Here is a 22,180-nt window from a genome sequence, read left to right as displayed (position 1 = left end):
TAAGTGTTTATAAACTGTTTAATAATTTTTTTATCAAGTCTTTCAGGTTACTGAAGCTCAGCCCAATTGTTGGTAATTCCCTTGGCTCTCCTGTATCTGCTTTTAAAAACAGGTATTACGATTACCTTCCTCTAATCCCTTGAGACATCACCCAACCCCCACGTTTCTCAGAGATGAATTACTAGTACTTTTGAGATTGCTTTGGCTGCCTTCTTAAGTATTCTGTGGGGAATTTCATCAAGTTCTGCCAAAATGAATCTATTCATCTTACCTACTCTTTAACTTGTTCTTTTGCAAGTCTGGCCAGTGCTGAAGTTCCTGTGTTAAAATTAACTACATTTAATCTTTTTTTGAGGACGACAGAAGCACAGAAGGCTTCAATGAGTGAAGTATTGGCTACTGTCTTTTATCTGGAAGAAATTCAAACTCTATAAACTGAAAAAAAGGCTGCAGCAGACAAAGAGATCACAAGCCCCTCCACTGGCACACAATTTACATGCCCTGGCATGACACTTCAGAAACATCCAGTCACATTTTTACCAGTTTAAGACAGAGAATGAAGATAAATATTGAACTGTTGGAGGGATTTAGACCAAGAGAACCCAATTACTCTGTTTAAGTAAAAAACAATAAAATCGTAACTGTTGGAAAAGATGCCAGTGGCATTTGCAATGATCAGAAGGAGGGGTTAGAATATCAGGTCTTTTTAATTCCACTTGTAGTTTGTGCTCAGAGACTCCAGCTGGGCTTAGAAAAGCCTGAGGTCAGTATTTCTGTGGTAACATGCTCTGCCTGACCCATGCCTCCTTCAGAGAGCTCTGGATTTAAACCATAACTGAAGCTGGAGTATCTGGAGTAAAGGTAAGGCTTAAATGATGGTGTAAATATATTAGGTAAGTGTAGCTACTGCAGAGGCAGTTACCTGATATGCCAGCCAACATGAATAATCACCTGGAAGCGAATTGCCTTGTTCATTGATCAGGTGCTCATTTAACATGTCTAAACATTGCAGCAGGGCCTGGCAGCGATATTTCTAAGCTAACGCTCCCTGTCACCTCCCAGGCCACAACCCAGATGCCTGCTCAGTATCTCCGCCGGGAGCTGGGGTGTCTGGGTTGGAGTGGGCTGCTACCAGCTATGACGGCAGTTCACCTGGCTCTTATCTGGAGATCTCTGCACCATGTTCCCATCACGCGGGGGAGACACAGCCTTGGCTGCTAGTGATGGGACAGCTGTGCTGAAAAGATCTAACATATGCAAGAAAGCGGAAAAGGAATTAGGCCTGACTGAAGTCAATGGCTACATCACACACTTTTGAGACCGCACAAGCACCTTCTGGTAGTTTATAAAAAGGTAGCAGGCACTGGCATCTCCACTATTTGGGCACCATGTCCAAGTTAACCTGGGCAGATTGACAGGGCTTGTTCTGTTTGGTTTACAAGTCAAAGGTGGCTCTGGACTTGGAGGGTGAAGCCAGCAGAAAGAGTTGAGAATTTAACTAGGAGCACGAAGAGACACTTCTTGATACAGACACAGTGGGAGTGGAAGAGATCACTGTTCTCAGCGAAGAAACTACTGAGCTCAGGAAAATGTGAGTTAGTCAACAATCAGACTTGGGTAATGAATTTCTCATCCTTGTGGAACCAGCATTGCAAAATTCCAAGCTATCTACATGGGTCAGAAAAAAGGTGTTATTTGAACCATTAATACCTGGGCTCATCAAATGTATAGGAGGGGAGAAGCAGCTGCCCGTTATTTCCAGAAGTGCATAAACGAGGGTGTGAAAGACTACGGCAGAGACCATGTATACAGTAAGATGAATGGATCTTTTAATGAGACATGGAGCCATAATACGAGGAGTGTGCAGGGTTAGTTCAAATTTGAGCTTGTGGAAACTTGGGAAATGTTGCTGTCAGGATTTAAGCACTTACCTCCTTAGAGAATCCACTCCATAGGATCTTGTTTTCATTGATAAAGAGCCTCTCCCCTTTCTTGGCATAAACGTTGTAGTGCCCAACCTCTTCAAAGACGACTGAGCCATCCTCCGGAGATAGATGCCAATTGATTATTGAGTAATTCCCTACCAGGTCTCCAAACTCATCAAAATCCACTTGCTCCCCCATGTTATTGGTGAAGTTTAAGTGTCGCAGGTGCTTGAGAACCTAGAGAGAGAGAGAGGGGAAGAGAGAGACTGTGAATGCCTGCGTGTCAAAACCCTACCACAGCACACATCTTCTGTGGGGACAGAACTGGAAATAATCACTTTACTACAGTCCTTAAGCTCTTAAAAATCAGTTAATCACAACAGTATCAGGCTTTCTCTCATAGTCATCACACACACACAGAGCCTGTACAAACCTTGTAGACAGCACAAGGTATCATGGTCCTCAGGGTGGTCAGCACCCATCTGTAGTGTTTACCAGTTGCTACCCCATCAGCCATTTGGCATTCCTCTTCAGTCCCTCTGAGCCACCTCTGCAAGCCCGTAGCTCTTCTTCAGGGGCACAGAAGTGGCAGCATCCACTGAAGTGTTTCAGTCACGCATGCATCCTTCTCACCCTGCTCTTGCAACCACTCTGCATAAACGCTCTCAGTTGGCATTGCTCATCTCTGAAGGATCAATCACTCAGAAACAGGAATACTTGAGAGACAATTGAAACTTGACTTTTGATTAAAAACCCCCCAAACCCAATGACTTCAGTAAAAAACAACAAATCAAGCTTGCTCGCCACATGGCAGGCCTGGAGAACTCATACCAGGTTTTTTTGGTGCCTGTCTCCTGGTCGCATAGTTTCAAGTAATCACATTCAGCCTGTCCCCACATGTTGACTCCTGTGATTTTCACCTTAACTGTCATATGCTGTGGACAAGAGCTGTTAATCCCAGGGACAACTGCAGTTGCAAAATTCACAATCTAGATAGCCTGACAGGTAGACCAAAGAAACTGCAGCATGAAAGAAAACTTGTACTGGCAACTGTGATATGATTCATCCACATCATGTTTTTCTTCAAAAGTTAGTTGCTGGTTTATGCACTTCTCAGATTTTTTTTCCCCATTTAATGGATAGTCTTCATTAGTTTCTCTGTAGAGCTGATCTGTGGAAAGCTGGGGTGACTCTGAGGGCACCTGGCTGTCAGCTGCCCCTAGACCACTGCGGCATAGTTGCTGCTTTGGTTCTAGCACCTGTGACAGCATGTAAGCCCAGTCCTGTCTCTCTCACCTGTGAGTGCCCAAACATACAGTCCTGAATGGCAAAATGTAAGAAAAATCAAAACGAAATCAATTTGTCTGGGCAGGCAGAGCCCTCCTCACCCCATACACATAGAACAGACAATATTGTTTTGATGAAGCCTTTTTACCTGGAAACACAGGGACAGAGGAGCAGAATAACTTCATTAATTCCTGTCAGTTTTGCTAAATTGTCTCATTTTTCTCTGTTTCCTTTTGGGATCCTTCTATCTCAAGCTAAAATCCCCAGAGCTACAGAGATACCCTCCTCTCACTGCCTATACCGATGGCAGCCTGAGAGAGTCTGGAAAAATCATAGTAGCACTACGAGGACATGGCTGGCAATACCTTTTCAGCTTTGTGTGACGCTGATGGAAGTACATCAAAATATAGCCACAGTATTCAGTCTGAATAATGGCTGAGATGGTGGAGATAAGACTTTTTTCTGTCTTTCTCATCCCCACTGGCCCTCCTCTGTAGACCAGCTCCCCCATAAGGTGTGCAGCTGAAATGATCTCACTGAAGAGCCTGTCCCTGGAAGACCTCACCCTCTGGACACGGCAAAATAAGGTGTTCTGCTCTGGCCCTTTGCTGTGGAGAGCTGGGGCATTGCCTGCTGTAGGGAAGAAAAGAGGAGAATGCTTCCCTCTCCTCCCCCTCATCCCTGAGGGGCACCCAGGAAGATGCTACTTGCCCAGCTCCATCAGGGAGCAGCAAGAACAGAGCAGAGGCAGCTCTGAGGTCGGAACAGGTGACATAGGGTCTGCAGATCCACGGTGATGTCTGTACTGCATCAACTCACTTTGGCCTCATCTGCAGTGGGGCTGCAATCTTGGACGTGTTAGCAGGAACTCTGTCCGTCAGCAGTGCAGGTCCCAGGCAGATAACCCGCATTCCTCTGCAGGCTCTAGCACCTACCACAGCTCTGATGTCCAGATCAGATTTAAGTTGTTATGTTGAGCTGAATGCCACGTTTCTCCTCACTCCCGCTCAGTATTGCACTCTCATGCAGCACTGTAGCACTCTGTTGAATGACGCCAGGATATCCTGACTGGGTGTCACTGCTGGGTTGACTGGGTTGACAGGAGGTGCAGACCTTGCACTTCTTTTGATTACAGTTACTACACACATTAGGGGACAATCCTGCAAGTGCCATATTGAAGATTCTTCAGTTTAAGTCCTGCCTCTCATGGCCAGCTGCAGCGGCAGGAGGCTGGCTGGTCTTACGGTCAGCGAGATGAAAGGTGGAGAAAATTCTGGATTCCCTGGATGCATTTTTTTTTTTTTTTGTTTAATTTCATAACATTCAGCTCAATTAGTCTATTCCTTTGCCTTACCCCCTGACATCAGGCTTCTTAGAAAGTGATATATACCCCTGGCTACTGGTGGGGTTTTGTAGGATTAGTTTAGCAGCATGTTTCCTTTGGTCTCACACACACACACTACACCTGAGTATTCAGGTTATAAACCATTTCATGTATGAGCTGATCTCTCCAGCTGGTGGGTAAATATTCATATAAAAGCACTGATCTGCACGTAATATTGTCTTTCCCCAGGCACAGAATAGCAGCTTCAGCTATGCAGCCATAGCTGGGGAGCGGGAGAGCCCAGGTGTATCAGCTCATGCAGAAAAGACAAATGCCCTATTTAAAATCCCAAATGGAGGGGCAACGGGAGTAACAAAACTTGATTTCTCTTTCCAGCAAGTACCAAAGTTTGCCTTCATTTTCTAAGGGGCAGCTTGTGAAATGGTAACTGAACGGCTGCTAGGACATGTTCCTGTTCTAGACAGTAAGAAAATCCCAGGATAATATCTGTATATCACACAAGTTCTGCTCTCTATAGGATGAAAATATGGTTTAAACATCCAAGGAATATACAAGCACTAAACTTTAAAAGAGGAAGTTGTAGACTCTGAATAACTACAGAACTCTTTTATAGGCACCTGTCTATCAATGATTAGCTAAAGGCTTTACAGTTAAAAATGTGTCACTGTGTTTTGTAACTAAAGATAGAAACATAAATACCCAGGACTCAATCCACAAAGACTTAAAAGACCCTGCTTCAGTGAGGGCAAGAGCATGTGCCAGGGGTGCATGTATCATACCCTGGAACTAAGAGTTTACAAAAGAAGTGTTGACCTCGTGGCTTGAATACACTGTCAGCAGCTGGTGGAAGCCTGCAGGGAGAGAGTTGTGCAAGCTGCTGTCTTCAGATGTTTCTTTCTCTAATGTTTCCTTCTTTTTTTCTCCCTCTGTCACAAGCTCCATGTTGCAATGCCTTTTAATTAAAACATCAGAAAGGACTTGCAAGCTGCCCTCTGGGTCACCCTTCCATTATTCTGGGTAAGGCCATTCCCAGCCATGTAGCATCCCATGCTTTATCCGGGCTAGATACTCAGAGTCATGTGGTTTCCGCTCTTACGTAAGGATCATAAAACTATAACATAAATACAGTTGTATTGTCTCAGACTGGCAGCCCATCTCCCCAGGACCTGTGGCCAACAGCAAATGCCTACAAAAGAGAAGAAGGGGACGTGATACTTCCCCAGAATACTCTCACATATTTTGCAGCTCAGTGACTTCCTGGGCCAAAGGTCTTTGTACCTGATAACCTGTGGTGGATTTTTCTTCCATGACGTTGCACATTTGTGTTGTGCACCTGTGTGAACTTTTCACATTGACGTCTCCTACTGCAAGGAGATCTACATTTTATGTGAAAGGCAGCTCTTCTTGCCTGTTGGAACAGAGCAGCTACTAATCTCTTTTGATGACCCTCATGCTTATGTTGGAAAAGACAAAAGAACTGTCATTTGCAAGTCACCTTTTCCATGCCTCTCAGGATTTTACAAACCTTTGTCAGATCTCTCTTCAGCCACCTCTTTCCCCTGACTTTGTTGCTTCTTGTACAGAAGCTGTTCCATTGACCCTTCTCCAAACTTTCCTGGTGTCCTTCATCAATTCTGGGACCTGCACACGATAATGAAGTGCACCAAGGGTTAATGAAGTGGCCCCAGGGCACTCTGTTTACCTCTCCCTTTTCCAGTGTGACTATTCTTGACAGTGCATTTGCTTCTTTGACTACTCAGCCAGAGCTGAGTGTCCACCCAAGGACCTGTTCAAGCTTGAAGATCTCATCTGTGATTAGTCAGAACTCACCATTTATTTTTATCCTCTGCTGACTATCTTTCAACCAACTGTTCATCCATGCGAGGACTGAATTTGGTGACAGACCACCAGAAGCCTTTTAGAAGGTGGAGCATACTCTATGAATAGGAGCTCCCTTATCCATATTCATCCCAAAGCCTTCAAAGAACTTCAGGAGGTTTGTGAGGTAGGGCTTCTCTTTACAAAAGTCATGGTGACTTCTCCTCAGAATATTCTATTTTCCCCTCCTTCTTAATTTTTTTTTTACTACAGTTTCTAATAATGGGCTCAGTCAGGCTCTGCTAATTCCTTGGGTCTCCTCCAGAACCCCAGAAAATTGATGTCACATCTTTCAGCTTTCTAGGTCTCAGGGCCTATGACTGTTTCAAGTGAGTGGTTGGTCACTGTAGCCAGCACTTCAGCTACTTCATCTGTGAGCTCTGGCTGAGCTCTCAGGTGAACACCATTCACTTGTACTGAGGTACGAAGGTTCGTTTTGCTCTTGTGTCCCATAGCTTCTTCCACAGTCACTCCAATCAAACAGATCCTCTACAAGTCCCCCATTAATAAATAAACTCAGTAATCTTCTCAAGTTTGCCCATAAAGAGCACACTTCTATTCTGCCATGGCCTTACCTTGTCTTTTGCAGTGATAACCTATGGCTCAACAGACAGTCCTACTGCTGAAGTGTTTAAAAAAGAATTTATGAGCTTTTATCCGTTTACAGCCTGTTCCTTATTCTGTTTTTCGGCCTGCCTTATTTTATTTTTACATTTAACCCGCCAGAGTTTATGATCCTTCCAATTTTATTCACTGGACATAACTCAGTGATTTGAAGGATGCTGTCTCACTTTTAATAAACACCACTTAATACTGTGTTTTGCCTTGCCAGCTTCCTTAGCCTTTCTCCACCTTGATCTGCAGCAGACACTTACTTTGTGTCACTAGTATTAGGGCTGGTGGCAGGCAAAAAAAACCACTTAAATTATAAACGCAGTCAGGCAGCAGATAACTGTGTGTGTATGAATGTCCGAAGTTGAACTTTTGTACTCTGGAGCACAGGCTAGCTGCAAGCAGTATGTACTAGTTGTACATTTTTGATAGCAGCTGGACTAAACAAAGTGGCATGTCTTGAATCCTCCAATTAGTAACAAGATGTGAGACAGAACCACCAGTTAGAAGGCTTATTGCAACCAAAACCTAGGGCTCAGGGCTAGAAAGAAGAAGGTGAAGATCATGTCTGGATGAAAAACACTGGAAGTGGAGAAAGATCCTGGAGATGAAGGAGATGTGTGGAGATGAATGTTGGGGGATGCCCAGTGACCTTGGCCAGTAATGCTCGAGACTGGTAACTGTGAGGAGCTGCACAGGATGAACTGACAACTGCCACCTTGACAGACACAATGTCCCTGCTACGAAGGGAAGATGAGATCTAGTGAATGTAATGGTGCGGGGAAAGCAAACGAGTGTGTGAGATACCAAGCAGGTTAAAAGCTCTAGTCTTGTTAATTCTTAAATAAACATCAGTATCCAGATCTGCTATGGGTTGTCATTTACTCTGTCTCAGCTGTGACAGGTCCTTAACTAGTCTCCATATACCAGCAAGGGTTTAATATCCTTGGCTTCCTTCTGCAGTTTCTTTCCAGCATGTTTCCTCACTAGGTCAAATGGTCCTGCAAGGGAAGTGAACCTGGGCACATTATAGGTGTCTGTCTCATAAAAGACAAACGATTCCCACTCCTAACATGCAGTTACAAGGAATCCTCTTGACAGTTAACATACATTTGCCCACACAGAGTTTTAATTTCTCTCTACCTAGCTGTATTTCAGGCCTGTAAAACAGTTCTGGATCGATGGCTACCAAACGTACCATCTTTGCTTTGGTAGGGTGTCCATCCTGAAAGCAGCAAACAGTTCCACTTCATGGCTCAATGTGAAGATGAAAAGCTGGCAACTGTACTGAAGATGACAAGTTCTCCTTTCATTCTGAATTGCTGAGGGCCCATTCTCCCCTCTTGTTTCAGATTCCTAATAAAGCACCCAGAGAAGATACTTTCATAATGCTGTACTAGGCATAAGAACTTGAGAGCTCAGCTATCACATTAGCCCAGTGGTCATGGCATACATGATTTGGTTTCTGCCAGTGGTCAAGTATCAGAAGGAAATATGCCCATGCCAGTTCTGAAAGAGCCATTTGTCAAATACTTTTCAATAAATGTTCCCTGAAGCAATTGGTTTTTATTTTTCTGTCTCCCTTTTGTTTCCATCTGTCTATATGTGAATCTTTATTTACATGCTAGTAAAGCTCTAATTTTTACTGTCTATATCAATGTTTAATTCCTGCTGCATTCTCTACTTTGGATTATCTCGTTCTGCCTGTTTTTTATGTAGGGCCAACTCTTAGGCTCTCCCAAAGGCCATCATCACAGTATCAACCAGTTCAGACATGAAGGACCTGAGCAGGCAGGAAGGCACTAGCCCCCTGAGTCACTAATACCCGTTTCCAGAAGCATGAGGTGGGGAAAGATGAATTGCACCCAGCTCTTCTGCCCACAGCATTCTTCTTGCTGGCAGGAGCTGAACTCTCCTTTTGCTCTATAATCTCTCCTCCTCCCCTGCTGCCCATTATACACCAATGGCGGCAACATGTCGTGCTGATGGTTTTTTTTAAAACCAACTTGGCAGGATATGCCAACACCATCAATCTCACCTTTTTCTGAAGGCCATTCAGAACAGAGTTCTTCAGCCAGTGGAGGATGTGATTCATTACTGCACACCACATTCCACCTAAGATGCCTGATTTCTATTGGTTTTCTGCTCTGAAGAAGCGACTGTTAATACTATTTATCACTATAAGGGTAACCCAGGTGGAGAGGTTGAAAGTGATCCAGGAACAGAGCTGGGATTCTCACTGTAAACACCTCACCAAAAAATGGCATGTCTTTCTGTTGCACGTGTCCAGTCCTGTGCCCAAGGAGTGCCTGGTCTGTAGTTGGGATACTGGGCACTTCATGCTAAAATAACGAAGACTAGTCATCACCTACTGTACAAGGGCTGGGCTTTACTCCAGGACTGAAACTGTCACGTTGGTAACAGTGCAGATGAACAAAGGGAGATAAACCCTGGAAGAAGGGCTGGTGTCAAAGAGTTGAAGAGAGAGAGCATTGATAGTCAGCCAGAGATTCAGTGACAATACTGCAAAGGAATTCTGGCAACGTGGGGTGGACATCCCAGCTCTGGTGAAATGCTAGATCTACCAGTGACTTGAAAAACAGGATGAAAGAAAGAGTTAGTTCAAGACTCAGGAAGGCCTGTAGAAAGGCTGAGAATAACACAACAACATTCAAAGTTGTTATGCTTTGATAAGAGCTGAATGACATCCTCGTAAAGCAAGGTAGGTCAACGGACAGCACAACTGAAGGCTAAATGCATATGACAATGTGCCATATGTTAGAAGTAATAATTGAAGCTATTCATAAGCTTTATTGGAAACTAAATTAACTAACCACTCAAGACAAAGACTCATTCATTATAGCAGGCAGCTTAGTAAAAACACTCTGTGCATTACACAGTTGAAAGAGCAAACAAAATATTAGGATATGAAAGTAAGAAAGAAAATGGCACTGAAAATACGGTGCCAATATGTACATCGATAGTACAGTTTCCCCTGGAAAATGCAGTTAGTTCTAGTCACTTGATCAGAAAAGAAGAATAAAAGGCAGATTAGAGAGGTCCAGAGGTGGTGATGATAGCTCTTAGACAGTCATTCTGACTTCCATTTGAAAAGAAGTGAAAGTGCAGGATTATTTAACTGTTTATGACACATGTAGTGATCTGTGGGAAGGAGGTGACATATTCTCACAGAAGCAGAGACCCCTTTCCCTGCAAAGCTGACTGACTTTATTCAGGTCTCCAGAGAAGTACAGGACATCAAGCTGCCATTACAAGATGTGCTGATTGGCATATTTTAACTGGTAATTGGTTTGGTTCTGCTTCCATCGTGGATAGGAGATCCCCAGGCAGCTGAGAGATGGTTCTCTTGCCCTCTTCCATTGACCAGTGCCCTCTGCTCGAGTGCTGACGTGGGCATCCATGCGTACATTTTGCTTTTTCTCTGTCAGAGAGAAGCAGGTTCTCCAATAGAAATTTGCAGGAATTGGGAGAGGGTGGAACTCAGATGGACTGTGTTGGAAACACCTCACTTGCTGCTCAGTGGAAGATGCTTTGTGCTTCCTTTGTCTCATGCTATGCTGTGAGTGCTCAGTCTGCTTGGAAACTGATGGAGTTTCCTACAACAAGGACTGGCTGGACTGCCTGTAATCAGGCTCGATGGGTTAGCTTATGTGGCTTTCTAGCCAGCGACCAAGGGACACTGATTTGCTGATTCAAAACTGCAGCAGCTTTGATGCTTTCTTGACAGTGAAAGGTGACAGAAGTAACAAAGCAATAGCTGCTACAACAGTGAGAGCAAGTCACTTAAACCAAAAATGGCAAAGGCATGCATTTCAAAATGGGATTTGATATAAAATGGGACTAATCTGATTTAGGGTCAGATTTACTACAGTACTATGTTATAAGGATGTCCAGAAAGAACTCAAAAACACAAGCCTAGTGGGTTTTGCAACAGTCTACACAAGTCGGGTCTAACTGACATAATTTAGAAAATCCCATTAGATATTTACTGGTGTTTGCAACTCCCTAAATGCCATTACAAAACTGGGTCTAAAATGCTTCAGAAAGACCTGTCTGCTGAGTCATAGAGGTTCCCAAAGGAATCAAGAAATGATCTTACAGCATTTTGGCATTGCATGGCTGGTTTTCCAGACTGAGGTCACAGGACACAGTAAGGATGGGACCAGGATATTTCATTTCCTGAAGGTCCTCCAAAACTTCTGCTGACGATGTGCACACCTGCTGTTCTAAGTGTCTATAGAATGCAAGTCCTGAGCTTATACTGCTTACAGAATCACAGAATCATCGAGGTTGGAAAAGACCTTGAAGATCCTCCAGTCCAACCATTAACCTCACACTGACCGTTCTCAACTCCACCAGATCCCTCAGCGCTGGGTCAACCCTTAATGCAAAGCTAACAGCACATCACTTAAACTTGCTATGATAAAGGATAATGATTTTGCTAAGTGTGATGTGACTGGAAAATATAGCAAGAAAGTTTTCATGTGCTTGGCCTTGACTGGATCCACATGATACATGAGGAAATAAACAGTGGGAACATCCTCTGCATACATCTCAACTACAGGATTTTCTGAAACCAAAGATTTACATAGGAAAACATCACGTGAAATCCAGTCAACTGAAATTTAGTGCAAATATGTTTTTTTAAAGTCAGACTTAAAAATGTAACCTTCAAGTCACAATTTCATTTTTAATTGTAATTACTTTTTTAATGGGAAAAGGGGAAACTTAATTTTGAGTCTGTCAGAATGCTTGTTTGGATGGTGTCGCTTCAATTAAATGCTATTAGTGAGCGCGACTAACTCCAGGGGAGAAGAGAGATGACCAAAGAGTTTTTTCCTCTAACATTTTCTCCTTCTTCTGTTTTAAATTAAGATCCAGCTGTATGATGGTACAGCTTTTGCATGGCCCAGAGTATGATATTTTACTATTAGTTCCCTAGAGTCCAGAAGAACCCTTCCTACAAGAAACTTCAGCAGTTAAGGCATGTGGAATAGCCTCGGTCCCAGTTCAGTGCCATCCCAAACAGACTTAATCTGATCTACTGACTGCAGTAGATTTTTTCTGGAGAAAAATGGCTGGAGTGACAGCATCTCTCCCCTCCTTACAAATACTGTGAGCATTAATGCAGTTTCTTGTAATCAGGACGAAAATCATGGTAGCAAAATGAAAAATAATGTCTTGTGGAGAATCCCTAGATGTGAAATATAATGCTGTACAAAATCAATCACGCTTCTGACTAGTCTCTGCCCCAGTGATGTACAAGTGTAGGCCAGTGATGACGGAAGTCTCTGTACCCAACAGAATGGAGAAAATCCATGGACAAGCTAGAGGAAAGGACTGAATGACTGTACTGCATGCATGATAAACCCACTATCAATTCAGAAATTTGGCTCTGTTCATTAAAATAAAAGCTCATTAATTGAGGGGTAATGATATGTTGCTATCCTCATCATATAAATAAAGCTCAAACTGCAGTATTTATTATGGTGTGCTCTAAAAGCATTAATCCAACAGCCATTCAAACAAGGCTGTGAAACACAAGTAGTATATTAATTGAAAGTAGAACATTAAAAAAACTGGAGAACAAAGAAGAAAATATCACCGGGCAACATATTAAGAAATTTCTTGAACATATTAAAATTGGAAGGTGTCATGTATGCTAGATCCTCATGACCTAAGGCTGTAAGAGATAGCTAAAGAGGATGACAAGCTAAAGAGACAGCTAAGGAGGAGCAGGGAAAGCTAAATGAATGATATGTTATTGCCATTGCTATCAGAAAAAAAGCCTGGACATTCTTATCCCAAGGGCACTTGTTTTGGAGCCATAATGTGCCATTAACGGAGGTAGAAGGTCCTTAAAAAGAGATTAGAGAACAGCCCAAGCAATTTAAATTGGATCTAAAAGGCTGGCAGAACCAGACAGTTCATCACAGCACTCCACAAGCAATGAAAAGAGCTCTAATACAGTAGATTTATGATACACGCATACAAATGCCACTGGCTTTGAATGAAGTCAGTATGCTATCTGATATTATTCCACAGCAATCCCAATCCACCTTTCTGGTACCCATGCACGTGTAATGCACTCCCAACAGTGTGCGTGAAGGTTCCCTCCATGTCAGTCCGTGTAGGGCATGAATCAGAGCTAAACCCTCTTACAGAGACTTGTATTTCAGTGGCTGCTCCAGAGTCTGCCTCTGATGGCTGCAGCAGCTGCCAAGCAAAGACAATACTGTAAAAGGCAAAGGGATGTCCTCTGTAACCAAAGGCTGGTTAGCCTGACATCAATCCCAGGAAAAACAATGGGAAAACAAGAATTTTGGGTTGAGAATCAATTAATACAAGATTATAGGACAGAAACATAATTGCTGCCAGTCAGTAAAGCTTCGAGGAATACAGATCTTATTAAATCCAAGTTTGGTTGACAAGCACATCCCTTTAAAAGTGAAATATCTGAGCTTTACATGTAATGTAAAGCATCCATTCATGGACCAAGAATTGCCCAACAGATTTGTAAAAACAGATACCAACAGAAACAGATGATCAGTTTATGGGGAATTCCTCCAGCCTCAGTAAACCACTTACTGTTACCCAATATGTTCATCAATACTCTAGCAGAAAATACAAAAGTGCTGCTGGGAAGATTTGCAGAAAATGCATGGAATACGGTAATGGTAAATAATTATCAGGACAAAGTATTTCCCTCAGATTGCTCTCAAACATCTGTGTTTAATACAGTGAAATTCAGACTTACACATCAAGGCATAAGAAATTCAAGCCACCAGCACAGAAAGGGTACCACATCCTGCAAAGTATTACTGCCAACTTAACGTGACCTTTCCATTGCACACTGTGGCAAGGAAGGCTAATGTAACTTGTGCACGTATAAATGAGGAAGTAATAAGAGTATGTAAATGTGGGACTTTTTTCATTGTCTGGCTGTGCGGAGGCTGTTAAAGCAATACTGAATATATGCCAAACAGAAGGATGAGTAAATGGGCAAGATACAGAAATAAAGCAGAAAACATATCTTATGACTGAAACCCCACTCTGTTTAAATTATCGAGATAAGACCGAGAAATAATTTGATCAGTGTGCATAAATATCGTATGGAGAAAAACGATGAGTACTTCATCTGGACTTTTAAATCTAATAGAGCAAGGCCAAGTAAGGACCAATGAAACTAAAGGTCAGTTGAATCCCAACTAGAAATAAGACACGATCTGCGACAATAGATGTGACCTGACATGGATCATACTAATAAAAAAGGTCCACTAGTCAGCATGTCTTTGGGGAAAATAAATCTTGTTAAATACAAGTGTGGCTGGCAAACACAGCCCTTCCGAAGTGAAATATCTAGACTTCCAATGGGAAGCATCCCTTAGCTGGATCAGGATTACTTCCCTGAATGTGGCTTAAATTTACATAGTTTATTATACAAAGGATTTAGAACTGCATGATCATTTGGAAAGTGACTCCATTTGAACATTTTTTAGGTTCCTATTAAGATTTTGTGGAAAGAGGTGGTCTTTGGACAGACAAAGGCAATGGTACAGGTAGAGTGAGAGCTAATTGTCAGTGCTGTTAGATGGTATTTTGTACTGGACTCTGTATGCTGCTGTCTTTAGCTACAGCCATGATACGAAAAAACCATCATGGCCACCTAGTCTAGACTTAGTGCCATAATTGCTTTGTTCTTCATTTGTAACAAATATAATGTGGAGAAATCCATTGGGTACAATGGCCCAGGGTGCCGTGTGTACTAACAGTGAAGGAACTATTGGCAGAAATTCTGACTGAGTAAATGATATTTTAATGTTCTTGAGAGGTCATCATACTGCACAATAACTGTTATGGTGAAGTATCTAAAAGCTTAAGATAGGGCTCTTTTTATTAATTTAATTATAAATTTAATACTAAATAATACATAATTAATTGTCCAATTATTAAAGCTAATAATAGAGCCAATGGTTATCCTACAAGCTCAGTGTTTTCACGTAGCATAATTCACATATAGTGTCTTGCATAATCAAAATCTGATCGAAATGTCTTTTCTGGGAGGTGTTTAATGCTGTCTCTACTCAGCTGTGCAGAGAACGACTCTGTATATGTGCGTCTCTGCACCCGTTTGCTGTTGCTTTCTTCTAACAGCCCTTTATGGATCAGTCTCTTCAAAGTCCCAACAAGGTCTGAAACTGCATCATGCACAGAACACTGCTGACACTGATTTGAAGAATTGTGCCTTTCTCTAGGCCAGAAGGAAGTCAGCTTTTGACTGTAAATTCTTTCCTATTTGGATCTATAGGATGAATTACTTCAATGCTTTGGTAAGCTGCCTCTCTCTGGTAGAATGAGAACCAACTGATACTACCAACATACTTGGTGTCATTTCTTTTGGTCATTCATCAAACCTGAGTTCAGTGATTATTTATAATCTATTCAAGAACCACTATCCATTAAAAAAAAAAAAAAAAGGAAGAGTCCTAAAGTTTCCTATAGTCACACTGAGTTGACTGAACTCATGCAACCATTTTGGACATTTAGAATTGGCATCTGTTGCAAGCACAGTCATAGGTTTCATCAATGGTCAACTGAAGTCCCAGTGGATTCACTGTTACTGTGTTTGGGCACGTGTTCCACTTGACTACTAGCTTAAAACTGTGTTTTCCATTTCCTTTACCAGTATAAGTCTTGGCCAAGAAATCTCATGTCAAGGCATTGATTTCTACAGTTCCTAAATAACCTTCACGTAATTCCTCCTAGAGACACAGGTAGAATTCTGAGCAAATTATGGCTTCTCGTCCAGTGAGGAGATCACTCTTTTAATTCTACAAGGCAAAAGGGTCCTTTATATGCCATAAAAGGTAATTTGTTCTCCTTCCTTGAAACTTCATCCACTGTATGAAGCAACACCAGTCCTTCATAGTGCATGAAAGTTCACTTTGGGGATAAAACTATATGGCTGGTTAGTAAAGTGTCTGTGAAGATGGCTGACCACCCAGAAAGAAAAGAAATAATAAACTTTGCTATGATTATCATGCCTTTGAAGTTAGCTTCAACCCTATCTTGCAATAAATGGAAATCAGCCAAGTCAGAGGAATGATTATAACATGAAACTGAATTTTTCATGAATCCACTTGTTTCCTCGCCTCACTTTCTGAGTGCCTTTAGGGGGCTCTCAAGGTGCCCTTTGTCACCAGCCCCATTTGTGAGTAGCATCAGGCAAGGTCAGTCCTAGAAGAAGATTCTTTTGTGTAACAAAGACATTCTCTGTCTTAGTAAAAGATACCGATGTCTTGGTAATTCAAGGGATAATGATTATCTGAAGTCACTACAGACAGAGACATTATATGAGCATCTCATGGAGCCTTCCCTAAAATTCCCAGGTCCAATAAGGCTGCAAAGTTGCCTTCTTTTCCCCAAGCAACAAAGGTACAAATGAGTTTCATAAATATTAGAAAATGCTTCTTTTCAAATACAGCTTTTGTTGCAATGCAGCATATAAGTGACTATATTAAAAATTACTTTTATGAAAAATTTAACACGTTTGGGGGTGGGCAGGAGTACTGCTTTTTTTTTGTCATCATGCAGTGTGTACTACCCCGATTCAGAAGAATCTCAGCCATTCTCTACTAAGTAATTAATAACCACAACTCCTTACTTCATGACATAGAGGTTGTGTATTTGCTGCATGCAGTTCATCCACCCTTCTTCTAGCAACCCTGTTGGGGTGATGGTTTCCCTGCACATGTTCTACTGGTGATGTTACAGGACCCCATCTTTAGTAAGGTCCAGTTAAGTTTTTCTCCTTTTAGTTGCAGAGCCATCTAAATAATACTGCATTTATTGTCTGCTTAGTGGAAGAGCTCACAAGTGATGTTCTCAGCTGATGTTATCTCCAAACTGATGAATAAGTGATCTTCTGTTACTGCCCTTGTGGGGAAACAGCTGTGTTTGCTCTGTTGACCTGCACATTTCTGTGTGTGGCTCAAGTCATCTGCCTCTCAATTTGGTCTCCCACAACAAAGGCACACTGGTGAATGCTTGCTTTCTGTTCATAACAAATTCTTCTCCACTGCATTTGTAATGCAGACTAGGTGAGCTTTTGCAGTTGCCTGATATTCAGCAGGTTCCTCTGCCTTCATTTCAATTCTTCCGGAATGACTAATTTTCAGACCACTCTCAGTTAATACCTGTTCTATTACTGTTTCAGTCTCTATACCACAAAGCAGCTGTTTACCATACACCACTTTAATTGTTCGAACAGGCCTATATAGTTCAACAGACACAAAATTGATTAGATAAGACATTAGGCTAAAAGGTCTGGAGAGATGTATGTCACCTAAGGCATCATTCACTTCTTTAAAGCCTTGCAGAATCAATTTCCAGCCAGCTAGACATACCTAAAAGTAAAGCTGGAGAAGGCACCAATCCATTTTTACCTCTTCATAATGCGTATCACCAGCACAGAGGAAGGAACTGCTGGCTGGCAGGTGCACAAGTGTAATGAAAGACTGTAGGTGTTGCTAGGTGAAGTGAATTTGTATTTGCTTTTATTTTGTGGAAGAGCATATGGCAGCTTTTCACTAAGTCTGAGGTCAATGAGATTTCTAGGCATACAATAATTTACACGAGCATGTCTTTAACCCGTTAATCATTAGGGCAGCACATTTTTCAGCCTGTCAGCATGCTTTCCCGTGGTGCCTAGATGAGCTATCTCATTTTTCACTCATGAACCTGCCAAAGTTCACAGCCTCTAGTGTAACCACAACCTGCAAATCATCTGGCAGTCCACCTAAGGATGCTCTGCTCTGTGACACTGTGACTGTGCACCTTTGCCTTCTCAAATCCACGGGAACCTCTCTTCCCCATTTAATCGCAATGCTTTTACTGTGAGACAGAGAGGACCATCAGCTGCTTTTTAGCAAACATCAAGAAGCCAAATGAATGGGCAGAAACACAGAGTGAACTCTGTCTGAAGAAAAGACAGATTTTTCCTCTTCTCACACAGAAAGAATATGAAGTAGTAAATATTTGCTCTGCAGGACAGACCCCCTATCAGTTTTCCCCTTATTTTTTGCAGGACTACCCAGTGTTTGAAATGAGAGAGAGACACCAGAGATGCTCCTGCAAATGCCCCAAAGCGTTATAAATCTTCACTCAGAGGGGAATTGAAAGAAGAACAGATGGACTTGCTGTTAGAAGTGACCATGGGAATAGCCATGTGAGCAGAGATCAAGTAAATGAAAGAACTTGAGGGACCTGGGAAATCTTATCAAGGAAGGTGTTAAGAAAAATGGGCTTCAAAAGCAGACTGAGCAGTTATGGAGAAACAGGCCAAAGATGCAGGGAATTTTGACAAAGAGGGAATATCAGTACAGGAGTCCTGAGCCCATGTCCCACCTCTTTCCATACCTTCCCATTGCTATTCTGTAGCTTATGGGAGAGCTCCTATCTGGGGGAGGTCAGTCCATGAACCAGAGCAAACACAGAATTGGCCTTACTCAATACAGTCTCCTAAAAAAAAAAATCACAGCCCACCATCAGAAGAGAATGGGCATCTGATAATCAGAGGTGACAGAGTCCTTTAGGAGGATTCTTTCTGTTGTGCTATTTACAGTCATGCACTTTATTCCTTAGTGCTTTGTGTAAAATTTTGCCTCTTCCAAATGTGACAGAAATTGCTTATATATTTTGTTCTGGACTACCCGGCATGTCTTTGTTACCTGAACAAAACACTGCAAAAAGAAGTAATGAGTGTGATTTTGATCAGTATTGTACAGGATACAACAATGGCACATGCAGAGAATACTAGCTGCTCTTTGCAAAGCTGCGCACCTGGATTATCTTCTGCCTGGCAGCAGGGTAGGTTCTTAAAACATGGCAGCTGCAGGCATATACATTGCTCAGAATAAAGACAGCACAGACATCACAGAATCACAGAATCATCAAGGTTGGAAAAGACCTTGAAGATCCTCCAGTCCAACCATTAACCTCACACTGACCGTTCTCAACTCCACCAGATCCCTCAGCGCTGGGTCAACCCGACTCTTCAACCCCTCCAGGGATGGGGATTCCACCCCTGCCCTGGGCAGCCCATTCCAACACCCAACAACCCCTTCTGCAAAGAAATACTTCCCAAGAGCCAGTCTGACCCTGCCCTGGCGCAGCTTGAGGCCATTCCCTCTTGTCCTGTCGCTTGTTCCTTGGTTCAAGAGACTCATCCCCCCTCTCTGCACCCTCCTTTCAGGGAGTTGTAGAGCGCAAGGAGGTCTCCCCTCAGCCTCCTCTTCTCCAGACTAAACCCCCCCAGTTCCCTCAGCCGCTCCCCATCAGACCTGTGCTCCAGACCCTGCACCAGCTTCGTTGCCCTTCTCTGGACACGCTCGAGTCATTCAATGGCCTTTTTGGAGTGAGGGGCCCAAAACCGAACACATCGAGGTGCGGCCGCACCAGTGCCAAGTTGTCCTGGTTTAGCTAGGATAGGGTTAAGTTTCCCCAGCAGTGGGGGGGAAGCTCTAGCCGGATTATTCAATACCATGCTGACATCAGCGGGAGAATCGGTGAGCGCGTGTGTTATGCAATCTCTCTGCTCTCACTGCTGTATCGGTAGATATCTTGCTCTGTTCATTGTTATTACTGTTACTGTTATTGTTGTTGTTTGTTTTGTTGCTGTTGCACTGTTGTATCAAACCTCTCCTTATCTCAGCCCCGGGGCTTTGTATTTCACTCCCTTTGTGGGGGAGGGGCAGCGGCTGCGTGGTCTCGGACCCCGGCAGGGACTAAACCACCACACAAGTACAGGGGTAAGATCCCTTCCCTGTCCCTGCTGGCCACGCTATTGCTGATACAAGCCAGGATGCCATTGGCCTTCTTGGCCACCTGGGCACACTGCTGGCTCCTGTGGAGCCGGCTGTCAATCAACACCCGCAGGTCCCTCTCTGACTGGCAGCTCTCCAGCCACTCCTCCCCAAGCCTGTAGCGCTGCTGGGGGTTGTTGTGGCCCAAGGGCAGCACCCGGCATTTGGCCTTATTGAACTTCATGCAGTTGGCCTCAGCCCATCGCTCCAGCCTGCCCAGGTCTCTCTGCAGAGCCTCCCTACCCTCGAGCAGATCAACACTCCCACCCAACTTGGTGTCATCTGCAAACTGACTGAGGGTGCACTTGATCCCCTCGTCTAGATCATCAATAAAGATGTTAAACAGGAGTGGCCCCAAAACCGAGCCCTGGGGACACCACTCGTGACCGGCCGCCAACTGGATTTAACTCCATTCACCACAACTCTTTGGGCCCGGCCATCCAGACAGTTTTTTACCCAGCAAAGCGTGTGCCCATCCAAGCCTCGAGCAGCCAGTTTTGCCAGGAGAATTCTGTGGGAAACAGTGTCAAAGGCCTTACTAAAGTCAAGGTAGACAACATCCACAGCCTTTCCCTCATCCAATAAGCAGGTCGCCCTGTCGTAGAAGGAGATCAGGTTTGTCAAGCAGGACCTGCCTTTCATAAACCCATGCTGACTGGGCCTGCTCATCTGGTTGTCCCACATGTGTTGTGTGATGGTACTCAGGATGAGCTGCTCCATCAGCTTCCTGGGCACCAACGTCAAGCTGACAGGCCAAAGAAGAAGGTTGTTAATTTGTGATATTTCAGCTTGGGAGACACAGAAAAATCCCATGCTTTCCATGCTGAAGCATACTTAGAGCCTTCTTAAGCTGTAGATGGTAAATTCTTAATAGGATGAATGGCACCCAATTTAACTAACTGACAGTAATTCTGTGCTAGGCTTCCTGCTGTCCAGTTCAGATGAGCTGACCACTGACTTAAAAATGTTATTTTTATATATAGACCCACACAAGCACCCTCCACAAATGATGTAAAACAGTTCCTCCAAGAGGTTTCTATTACGAGTACATAAAATCAACAATTAGAAGACAACAAATAGATGATAACTCGTATATGTTAATGGGATAATGCCATTAAATGGTACATAATTAAATTATGAAACACACCATTTATCCCCCTCAGCCACCAACCCCACTGGCAAGGGCTGCTCTAAACAGGAGCTCAGGCTAATGGAGCGATGAGTTCACCGGGTTTGCCTTATCTGCCCCACACACCACCTGGTCAGTGATTGCAGACACTATTAGTGGCTTCTGCCTCCAGTCTCAGGCATGGAGACTTCCTAACGCCACCTTCGCTCTCTCAGGTTGCTCAGGAAACCCTTGAGCTGATCGTGAGAAGAGGGAGCTGGCACTGACCACTGGCAGAAGTACCATTACAAATGAGATTGACTTTAGTGGGAAGATTTTCTTCTGTCTGGTTGTCAGAAAACCACTCTGGGGATGCTGGAGGATGCACGTTTGTGAGGTGAACTCATTACTCCCAGGGCTGAGGAAAGCTTCCCGAGGGTAATGGGCCGCAATGCCTGATATGAAGTAGGTGTGCACACAAATTTGGCATTTACCTGCTATTCATGTGTTTGATTTTGAAATGAAGTGAAAAAATGCACAAATATCAAATATGCTTGATGACCAACACCACATAATGGTGGTCATCTCAAGTATAACCTGTTCCTTTGTAGCACCCGCTATTCCAGCCCAGTCATGTTATCCCCCACATAGTCTTTCTTGATGCTGATTCCCTCCTTTAAAGTAAATATGCATACCCCAAAGCCTAGATCAGCAGGATGCTTTATGTTTTGATGCAGACATCCTTCAGCACCAGCCAAGAAATGAGAGGACATTCTTCCTGATTGGGGAATCCTCAACAGACACCACATTATTTTACTTAGCTATGATATGAACGGTGTGAAAGGAGGGTGCAGAGAGGGGGGATGAGTCTCTTGAACCAAGGAACAAGCGACAGGACAAGAGGGAATGGCCTCAAGCTGCGCCAGGGCAGGGTCAGACTGGCTCTTAGGAAGTATTTCTTTCCAGAAGGGGTTGTTGGGTGTTGGAATGGGCTGCCCAGGGCAGGGGGGGAGTCCCCATCCCTGGAGGGGTTGAAGAGTCGGGTTGACCCAGCGCTGAGGGATCTGGTGGAGTTGAGAACGGTCAGTGTGAGGTTAATGTTTGGACTGGAGGATCTTCAAGGTCTTTTCCAACCGAGATG

At 43.4% G+C, this 22,180-nt stretch overlaps 1 protein-coding gene across 3 annotated transcripts in view; it reads right to left on the bottom strand.

Moving 5' to 3' along the window:
* CASR (calcium sensing receptor) overlaps positions 1-22,180 on the bottom strand; it is an 82,190-nt gene that overhangs the window by 8,622 nt on the left and 51,388 nt on the right. For all 3 annotated transcript variants that reach the window (XR_012626787.1, XR_012626788.1, XM_074853993.1), the window contains exon 5: positions 1,932-2,162. Coding sequence is in view for 1 of the 3 variants with exons in the window: in XM_074853993.1 (XP_074710094.1) it covers positions 1,932-2,162 (231 nt within the window). In the remaining 2 variants the exon portion in view is untranslated. The remainder of the gene's footprint in view (positions 1-1,931; positions 2,163-22,180) is intronic.

The sequence above is a fragment of the Strix uralensis genome, chromosome 2, assembly GCF_047716275.1.
Source record: "Strix uralensis isolate ZFMK-TIS-50842 chromosome 2, bStrUra1, whole genome shotgun sequence".
NCBI lineage: Eukaryota > Metazoa > Chordata > Aves > Strigiformes > Strigidae > Strix > Strix uralensis.
The sequence above is the reverse complement of the archived record's forward strand: the minus strand, read 5'-3'. Positions and strand labels throughout refer to the sequence as shown.